Genomic DNA, 10,629 nt, shown 5'->3' on the forward strand with positions numbered 1-10,629 from the left:
CAACAAAAGAAGAAATCAAAATTTGAGAACTCTACGCTATTTTCCTGGATGATTTTGACCACAGTCTCAAGCTGTCCAAAACAGCTAATTATTTACAATTCCCCCACCTACCCCTCACCTCTCCCAAACTGGCTCCTCCTCCTGGCTTTTGACACCCACCCACCTACCCACCTTATGCTCCCATCACCGGGAACTGAGGTCTAGGGGTCCCTGGACTCCTTCCTCACCCACCTTTGCCCACCCACACCCACCCATGAATACCGTCCATTTGGACCTGACAGTCTTTTAGAGCCAGGAGAACTTGGGCCAATCCTTTGTTTTATAGACAACTTGAAGCCACGTAAATAATGTCCTTAGACTGAGGATTACTAGGCACTAAAAAGGTTACAGGTGGTCTATAATGTCCGTCAGGAGAATCTCTATAAATGTGTAGAGGGTAATGTAAGAGGGTCAAGGTCTCTTCCAGGTCTTTTTCCCATAATTTCTCCCTCTAGCATGTAATAAATGATGTTTGCTGTGGCCTACCTAAGCGTGAATACCCTTCTTTACTGATAGAACCTTGAGTTTGTGCAAGTATCAGCCTTTCAGGGGAAACTAGCCTTCCCTACCCAGCCCCAGGGATGAATCTTGATTAACTTAAGGCAATCACTTTCCAGTGATTGGTTTAGGAATGGACATGTGACATAATTCTTGCCAATGGAGTGTGAGGGAAGTTTCCTGGGTGCTTCTGGGAAACTTAAAAAGCAACACTAGTGACGCCGGGTCATATTTCCCCTGATGGCCTTTGGTGGTGTTTTGTTGGTGCCCACATTATGATCATGGAGTGACGGGCCTGAGGGCAGAAACCAAGATATGGGGCTAACAGAGGCAAAACATGAGTAGAGGCTAGGCATCAGCTGAACTGCTCTATCATTGGACTTTCTGTTACAAGAGGTGGTATATTTATGCATTTCATTTATGTGGTTGAATTGGGTTGGCTGTTACTTGAAGCTGAGAACCTCCTAACTGATCCCTCCACGTTTGACAAAGATGCAGTCTTCTCTCCCAACTCCCTGTTCTCCTTCCATCATTAAGGCACCAATTTCAGGCTAGCTGTCTTCTTAGGAGGGGGTGGGATTTTAATGAAATCCTTATAATCTGTCACCTGAGTCTCCTTCTCACCAAATGCTTGGTGAAGGTTACACTTTGAATCTCTGGTCCTGGAATAGAACAGTGTTAAATGAAGTCCCCAGCCAGGTCCATCAAAATCAAATGGAAAGTAGCCAAAGGCTCTTAATAGACCTTTCTCCAAAGAAAATATACAAATGGCCAATAAACGAATGAAAAGACAGCATCACTAATTGTTAGGGATACAACAGTCAAAACCATAGTGAGATATCACTTCATACCCACTAGGAAGGCTGTGATCAAAAAGAATGACATAAACAAGTATTGGTGAGGATGTGGAGCAATTAGAATTCTTACACACTGCTGGTCAGAGTGAAATGGTGCAGCTGCCTTGGAAGAGTCTGGAAGTTCCTCAAATGGTTAAACATAGAATTGCTCTATGACCCAGCAACTCCACGCCTAGGAATATACCCAAGAGAAATGAAAACATACGCCCCCTATAAACACTTGTACATGAATGTTCATAGCAGCATTATTCATAATAGCCAGAAAGGAGGAACACCCCAAATGCTCATCAACTGATGAATGAATAAACAACAACAACAGCAAAATGTGGCCTATCCATATAATGGATTTTTTCTTTTTTCTTGTGGTACGTGGGCCTCTCACTGTTGTGGCCTCTCCCGTTGCGGAGCACAGGCTCCCGACGCACAGGCTCAGCGGCCATGGCTCACGGGCCCAGCCGCTCTGTGGCATGTGGGATCTTCCCGGACCGGGGCACGAACCCGTGTCCCCTGCATTGGCAGGCGGACTCTCAACCACTGCGCCACCAGGGAAGCCCCATATGATGGATTATTATTTGATAATAAAAGGAATGAAGTTCTGATGCTTGCTACCATGTGGATGAGCCTGAAAAATATTAATCGAAGTGAAAGAAGCCAGTCACACAAAAAAGACATATTGTGTGATTCCGTTTGTATGAAATGACCAGAACAGGCAAATCCAGAGAGACAGAAAGTGGATTAGAGGTTGTCGGGGGCCAGGTGTTAGGGAAGATGAGGTGTGACTGCTAAAAGGTGTGAAGAAAACATTCAAAAATTAGATTGTGTTAATAGTTGTGCAACTCTGAATATACTAACAGCCATTGAACTGTGCGCTTTAAATGGGTGAATTTTATGATATCTGAATTGTATCTCAATAAAGATGTTTTAAAAAGAAATCCAGGGCTTCCTTGGTGGCACAGTGGTTAAGAATCCACCTGCCAATGCAGGGGACACGGGTTCGAGCCCTGGTCCAGGAAGATCCCACGTGCCGCGGAGCAACTAAGCCCGCGAGCCACAACTACTGAGCCTGCACGCCTAGAGCCCGTGCTCCGCAACAAGAGAGCCACCACAATGAGAAGCCTGCGCACTGCAACGAAGACCCGACACAGCCAAAAATAAATAAATAAATAAATAGTTTTTAAAAGGTAAGAGTATAGGCAAAAACTATTTCTCTATAGAATAATAGTAAATCTGATTTATGTGCATCTAAAAATGATCACCTGGGGTGTTTAAATTATAGACTCCCTGCCATCACCTGAGAATTACAGATTGTACCATCTTGGGATGCATGGCTCCCCAGGGATACTAAAGTTCGGCAACCAAGAGATCAGTGGAGCATTCTGGCCTCCAGAATAATGGTTCCCAACTAGTGGAAGATGTTTATTTGCGTAAAGGATGCTGAGTGTTTCATACATACCCATAACACAGTGCATGATGAATATACAGTTATGGCAGAGTTTTACAGTCAGACATACCTTATCTTGAGTCCTGGCTCTGTTAACCTGAAAGCCGTGTGAACTCTGGAAAGTTACTTAAACCTCTTCAAGTCTGTTTTATAATCTGTAAAATGGGGATAAAAATATAACTTCCATGGGGCTGATGTAATAACAAGTTTCAAAAATCTGAGGTGCTTCATTACAGTGTCTGGCACCTAATAAGCTTTTCTCTGAGTGGCATGGAGTTGATCTATTCTGAAGTCCATCCTTATATCAGTTGAAATCTTAGGAAAACACTGCATTGGAAGGGCATTAGCTCAAGGGCACTGAGAAATACCTTTATTGAACTGCTAGCCATAGGGTGAAGTCCATAGCACATAAACCCCATGAGAGTAAGGCTCCATTTTTGACTCCATGCTGTGTTATCAGTGTCTGGAGGGTAGTGCTTCTTATGTATTTGTAGAGATCCAGGGCTTTCAGTAATTATTGTGAGTTAATGTTCCCTGAGTCCCTTACCATAATATGAGCAAGACCATTTGCCTGATTGCGGACACCTGGTGTCTTAGCCTGGCTGCTATAACAAAATATCATAGACTGCGTGGCTTAAACAACAGATATTTATTTCTCACAGCTCTGGAGACTGGGAAGTCCAAGACCAAGGTGCTGACTGATTCAGTTCCTAGTGAGAAATCTTACTGGCTGGAAGACAGCTGCTTTCCTGCTGTGTCCTCACAACTGTGTCCCTTCCTTAAAGGCCACTAATCCCATTATAAGGGCCCCACCCTCCTGCCCTCATCTAACCTTCCAAAGGTCACATTGGGGGTTAGGGCTTCAACATATGAATTTGGAGGGGACACAGTTCAGTCCATAGCACCTGGCATTTTTCACCCAGCCCCAGCTCACCAGCAAGTAGCTGATGCTTCCAACCCCCACCCCCCACAGCTACACCTGCCAGAGATCTTTCTGCTTCTGCCCACTCCTCCTCCTGTGAGTATCCTTGACTCCACACTACTCCCCACAGCTTTGGCCAGCTTTTCTTCATATTACAGGATCTGTTGCTGTTGACCAGCTGCTCAGCTGACCCACATCGTCAGCTATGAAGCCACAGTAGGCAACATTTGTAGAGCCTCATGTCAGTCCTGACAAATCTTTATGTTCTCAAAACTCCTGTGAATGTCACCCAGGAGAATGCCAGCAGACACAGAAATATCTTTGAAAAGGAAGGTTTTGCTCCCATCATGGTAGGACCAAGGTCTCTGTTAGAAGAGTTGGCATGCTCTGCTCTGACGGGCTGAGCTAATGGCTCCAAATTGCACAGCCTTTTCCACTGACACATCCCCATCTCATTTGCTGTAGATTATTGCCATGAGCCGACGTCAACACTTGTATCTCCTAGGTCTCTGCTCCTTCTCTCTGCCAGTGGTGTTTGTTCACAGGCATTGTTTTCTAACATGCCTCGCCGGGTGGTCGCTTGTCTGGGTTTCTAACCTCTCCCTCCACAGATTGTTTGCTTTCTCTCCTAGAGCTGGTGTTTCCTGCACCTCCCAAATGAGTATCATCTGTGAATTTCATCACACACTATTCATCCCGCTTCTCCCAGCTCATTAACAGGCATGGAAGTGTAAGACGCTCCCCATTATGGCGGGAGAGGGCTGAGCTGCCGTGAGCTCTGAGGGGAGTGGCCCCTGTGCCAGGAGCTATAGGCCTTTGCTGGGATGGAGACGCCACCCGTCTTGGGGAAGAAAATCTCAGGGCACTTTAGACGCTGGTTGGGAGATTACAGAGCCAACAGTGGGTGATGAGAGAGGACTCTTGGATGCCCAAAGGGCCTGGCCCTTCCTCTCAGACTGAGAAGCTTTCCCCAGGCCTGAGCTGGGGGCTCAGAGGCATCAAAACACCCCTTGTTTCTGGCGGTGAGACGAGAGGCCACATGGCCTGGCTGTCTTCTTGGTCCAGAGGCTCCTACCCGGCTAAGACCTTTTTCAACCCGTTATGTCTTCATCATGGTCCGAGGGCTTGTCTGACCAACCATTTACATCCTAATCCATTTCTTTATTATTGATACTTTATTTCACTGACGTTATCACAGGGCCTGGAAGAATGTAAACACTCAAGTATTAAGTGAAAAGTAGTTCTACTAACCAACTAGTAGTCAATATGAAACTATCATTATTGCCAAACTGAGGGATTCCAGTCAAAAGCAAGACTTGACATTTCAGTTGGCCTATTCAGTTTCAAAATGGGGTTACACCAATTTCATTAATTAAAAAAAAACAAAAGACAGCTTCGTTGAAATATAATTCACATACCACACAATTCACCCCTCGCAGTGTCTTTAATATATTCACAGGGTCATTCAACCATCACCACAATCGAATTTTAGTGCATTTTCATCACCCCAAAAAGAAACGCTGTGGCCATTAGCAATCACTCCCTATCCACACTGCCCCCCTCCCCAATCTTCAGCCCCAGGAAACCACTAATCTACTTTCTCTTTAGGTTTGCTTATTCTGGAAGTTTCATGTGAATGGAATCATCTTTTGTGACTGGCTCCTTTCAGCACTGTGTTGTCAAGGTTCACCCATGTTGTAGCATGTGTCAGAACTTCATTCCTTTTTATTATCAAACAACATTCCATTATATGAGTGTACCACATTTTATTGATGAAGATTTGGGTGGTTTCCATTTTTTGGCTGTTATGAAAAATACTGCTATGAGCATTGGTGTGTAAGCTTTTGTGCAGACTTTCATTTCCATTTCTCTTGGGTGTATAATTAGGAGTGGAACGGCTAGGTCATAGGGTACCTAAGATTTGGGGGAACTGCCAAACTGCTTTCCAAAGTGGCTGGGCCATTTTACGTTCCCACCAGCAGTACATAAGGGTTCTAATTTCTCCGTATCCTCATCAATACTTACTGTCTATCTTTTTGAGCACACCCATCCTAGTGAGTGTGAAGTGGTACATTTACATTTTCTTGATGACCAACAGGATCTATTTGTGTGCTTATTAGCCAGTTTTATATCTTCTTTGGAGATATATCTTTTCAGGTCCTTTGTCCATTTAAAAAATTGGCTCACTTATCTTTTTGTTGTAAGAGTTCTTTATATATTCTGGAAACAAATCCCTTATGAGATGCATGATTTGCCCATATTTTCTCCCATTCTGTGGATTGTCTTTTCACTTACTTGATGTGTCATTTGTAGCACAAAAACTTCCTTAATTTTTATGAAGTCCAATGTATTTCTAAATCATTATTTTTTTCTTTTGTCGCTGTGGTTTGGGAGTCAGATCTAAGAAACCATTGCCTAAATCAAGGTCATGAAAATGTACTCCTATGTTTTCTTCTAAGAGTTTTATAGTTTTAGCTTTTACATTTAGGTCTAGGGTCCATTTTAAGTTAATTTTTGTGTAGGGGGGTGAGGAAGTCTAATTCCTTTTACAGGTGCAATCTATTTTTGGAGCAGTGAAAAATAACTCAGACCCCCTTTCTAGCTTGTGCTGTAAGGCTGCAACCCATGCCCTGCCCATACCTACCTCCCAGGGCACCTGGGGATGAAGGAAGTGGTGCCTAGGATGCCATTTTGGGAAAGATGAGCGTGGAAAGCGTGAAGCTTTCCTTGAAGCTAAAGAACCAACAGACCGTGGAACCAGCTTTGGATTTGAACTGGCAGCATCTCTTTTGCAGCTGCCCACTCCTCTCCTGGTTGTTAAACTGGGAGCAACCTGACACTGGGGGACACCTCAGCCTTTTTAAAGTACCGAATGTTAAGTGTCTTCGTGTTCCTGCCCTTGGCAGAGTCCTGCCCAGAGGAAAGAACTAAGGCCCAGGGCTTACCAAGTCTAGACACCGTTCTGGGTGTTTTACCTGTGTTCGCGCCAGTGAGTGAACCTGTGAGCACGGCTTTGCGAGCCCCTGGCTGTGGGCATCCACGCCAGCCCTGTTCTGCTGGCTCCTCCCTGAAAGGGCGGAGGGCAGGGACAGCAAGGGAGGGAGGGGGAGCCAGAGGGAGCAGGGATAGGGAAGGGAGACCATCAGAGGGAGAAGGTGGCACGTGGGGTAAAGGAGCACCTTAGGGCACAGTGGAGGTGGAAGAAAAGATAGTCCCAGGGGAACGCTGCACCTGCCCCGCCCCTCCCCCACGCAGCATCAGCAAGGAATGCCCACGCACACTCGGGCTCAAGGAGGCACCTTCTACGCCAGCGCTGCCCAAAGGCTGTGTGTGTGCGTGCATTGTGGGGGGGACATCGTGATGTCGCCCTCATCTTGTCTCCGGTCCCCCCCTTCCTCCTGGTGCCCCTATGTCTCTGCTGCTCTGAGCCGCTCCTGCCCAGGGTGGGCCTCGTGCTGTGCACGGCTACCCCGCTGTGCTCCAGTCCTCCAGCGAGGCCCCCCAGAGTCACTGAAGAGCTAATCAGACCATCTGAACTTCGGCTCTGGGTTACCCACACCAGATGATTTATTTGCATTTTGGTTTATCAGGCTTGAAAATGCTTTAACAATGGAGGAGCCAGTGTCAGGGCCCAGTCCCTCACTGGCTCGGGGAGAGAGAAGGAAAGGACATGGCAGGGAAGGGGTTTATCTTCCTTGTTGCTCCAACCCACAGTGGCCCTTCTGTCTCAGCACACCGCTTGTGTCCCCCAGATGGGCCCCGCCTCAGAGCAGTGAACCTTCCCGATGTGCCCCAGACCTCACCCTCTGCCTTCATCGTGGATCTGCCCCAACCTAGAGTTGACAGGCTGCGCGAGAAATAGAAAGAGCCCTGAATGAGGGGCCGGGACGCGAGGGCTGCAGCCCTGCTGAAGTGTGAACCGCCTGAGTGCCCTGGGAAGGGACTTCCCGCTCCCCTTCTTTGCCTGCACTGGGCTCCACCGCTGAGCTCCTCATCCCTCAGGGGTCGTCTGTGCCTTTCTCTTGCTCCCTTTGCGGGGCGTGAGGGGCTGCCCTCCCAGGCAGATCGGCCCCTGGATATCTCTCAGGGGAGACAGATGCTGGGTCTGCCATTCACTAGCTCTGTGAACTCAGGCAAGCTATTTAGCCCATTTTGCCTGTTTCCCCATATATGATGGGGATGTAGAACTTCCCCCATGGGCTGTTGTGAGGATGAGCGAATCCATCACAGGGCTCTTTGAACAGGGCCTGGCACAGGGCACGGGGTAAGCCTGGGCTCCCATCACCACTGCCACGCTCCTGTGTCTTTCCTGCGAGTCCTACACATCCCTCTCCCCATCTACCATGGAAGTGCCACAGAGTCGAGCCCTGCTGTTGCCCTGCTGCCCGCTTCCCTCTCGGTGAACTAAGTCCTGCTCTTCATGCTGCCTCCCCTCGGGTTCTCTGATCTTTGCCCTTCTTCTGGGTCTCCAGTCCACCCAGGGACACACAGAGGGCAGACCTGCGGCCTCAGCGCTGCTCCATCCAGAAATCTGCATTTCTGAAACCTACATTTCCATGCCTACACAATCACTCTCTGTTTTAAAAAACCTCCTATTGAGTTCTATCTGGTCCTGGTGGACCACATGTTGACTTTTACCCCTCTGTTCCCTGGGTACTCCGGTGTCCACCCTTTTTCCTAAATCTTTAGCTGTTGGATGGCAGATGATTTTAAATTAATTATTTTGAATGACTTTATAAATGATACTTATCTGTAAACTCAGAAAGTACAGAAAATATGAGATAAAATAAAAACAAAAGCAGTCGATGTTTGGTTTACTAATCCTGTACACATAAACAATGACATGAGTTAATACTTTAAAGAGACTTAGCTGAAGTATTTTTAGTGACAAGTTTTAAGAGAGGATTTAAACGTGCTTATTTGACAATGATTGTACATTTAATTCCTTTCAATTCAATAATCCTTTATGTCTGGCATATTGTTCTCTCCACTGTTCTCTTAGCCACTGACATTTCTACATCCTACATCACCTTCTCTCTAGACCAAGATGCTGCTATTATTAGTTGTGTTGTCAAATGAAAACATTTTTCATTGACTGAAAAATTAGTTGTGTTGTCAAATGCTGAATTAAATTTATGCCGGCTTCTTCATTGCAGAACTTTTTAGAGCCTTTAAGTGCTAACATAATTTCCTAGGAAGGAAAGACTGTATGTAGCATTGCCCAAACTTGACTTGTAGAACAGCCCACACTTAAAATAAAACAGATGTTTTAACATCTTGCTAGGAGTTAGGGTTCCCTGGAACCCCATTTTGGAAGCACCTCTTTACATCAAGCCATGCAGGTTTTCACCTGGCTTACTTCACACCCTGAAGCCAATAGCACAGGATTCCAGGGCATGGTCTGAGTTGAGAAGGCCATAACAAAATACCACAGACCAGGGGTTCTTAAACTACAGGCATTTATTTTCTCACATTTTCTGCACTTTCTTACAGTGGAGGCTGGAAATCGGAGATCAGGTGCCAGCATGGATGGGTTCTGGTGAGGACTCCCTTCCTGGCTTGCAGACGGCCACCCTCTCACTGTGTCCTCACATGGCCTTTCCTGGGTGCATGCATGTGTGGAGAGAGAGCTCGCTGGTATCTCTTCTTCCAAGGCCACCAATCCTATCAGGTTAGAACCCTACCCTTATGACCTCATTTACCCTTAGTTACCTCCAAATACAATCACCTTGGGGTTAGGGCTTCAGCTTATGCACTTGGGAAGACACAGTTCATCCCAGAGCAAATGGTGATGAGGTCAAGGCTGTGCGTTGGCTTCCCAGGGGGGTCAGCTGACTCACCCTGGTTCTAGGCACAGGTCCTACCTGGGTCTGCTCACGGTGTAGGGGGGTGGATGCAATGCAGACCGTGTTCACCACTGGAATGGCAAAATGTGAGACCCCCTAAATGGAGTCTAGCTTTACCCCTTCCTTTGAAGGATGAGGAAATCACGGCTCCCCAAAATGAAGTGATAACTACTCTCAAGGTTCCACAGTCCAAATCCTGACTCCCTCAGGGATTCACGTTTTCAAAATGTGATTTCTGGAATAATCTTGATCATTTAAGCCTCCTTGAACACATCCAGGGCTGTGTATTTCTGTCCCAGGCAGATGTTCCCACTTGCTCTTGCTGAATGTCAGACCATTGTCAGTAGATTTTTAGCAGCCCCATGATTAACTCTTGAGGCAGGGAACCCAGAGCCCAAACTACTCTATTTCTACCACTTTCCATTTAGAAACTTCTGGAGCCTCCAAGGAAACCCTAGGATTCCTGGAACACAAGCAGGAATCACTTATTCTAGTCCAATGTCCTTATTTGAGAGACTGTCAGGCCCAGAGGACAGTGGCTTGCCCAGAGTTATACAGGAAGGACAGGAAGTTATCGCCAAGCCTGGAACACAACCAGGGTCTCCACTTAAAGCCTTGAGCTTCTTTCAGTCCAGAAGACCCAAAGCTCAACCCAGTGTTAGAATCACATGGGTATTTAAAACATTGGGTTGGCCAAAAAGTGCCTTCAGTTTTTAAGTGAAAATAAAAGACACAAGTTTCATTTTCACTAAGAACTTTATTGAACAATGTATTCATCCTTTTATTCCACTACCGTCTGCCATTTCTCAGGCAACTTCCTAATTCCATCTTCCCAAAACTTTTTAAGCAAAGAACTGTTGCAGGTGCCTTTTACAGTCTTCCAGGGAATTGAAATTTTTTCCATTAAGAGAATTTTGTCAAGATCGACATAAGTGGAAATCAAACGTGCAATGTCTGGTGAATATGGTGGATGAATCAGAACTTCCCAGCCAAGCTGCAACTGTTTTTGCCTGGTCATCAAAGAAA

At 46.3% G+C, this 10,629-nt stretch overlaps 1 protein-coding gene across 7 annotated transcripts in view; it reads left to right on the top strand.

Moving 5' to 3' along the window:
- Positions 1-10,629, top strand: part of CHCHD3 (coiled-coil-helix-coiled-coil-helix domain containing 3) — a 429,385-nt gene that overhangs the window by 296,938 nt on the left and 121,818 nt on the right. For all 7 annotated transcript variants that reach the window (XM_067042128.1, XM_067042130.1, XM_067042132.1 and 4 more), the window contains one exon: positions 9,251-9,428. In XM_067042128.1, coding sequence (XP_066898229.1) covers positions 9,251-9,428 — 178 coding nt within the window. The remainder of the gene's footprint in view (positions 1-9,250; positions 9,429-10,629) is intronic.

This window comes from Kogia breviceps, chromosome 9 (genome assembly GCF_026419965.1).
Source record: "Kogia breviceps isolate mKogBre1 chromosome 9, mKogBre1 haplotype 1, whole genome shotgun sequence".
Lineage (NCBI taxonomy): Eukaryota > Metazoa > Chordata > Mammalia > Artiodactyla > Physeteridae > Kogia > Kogia breviceps.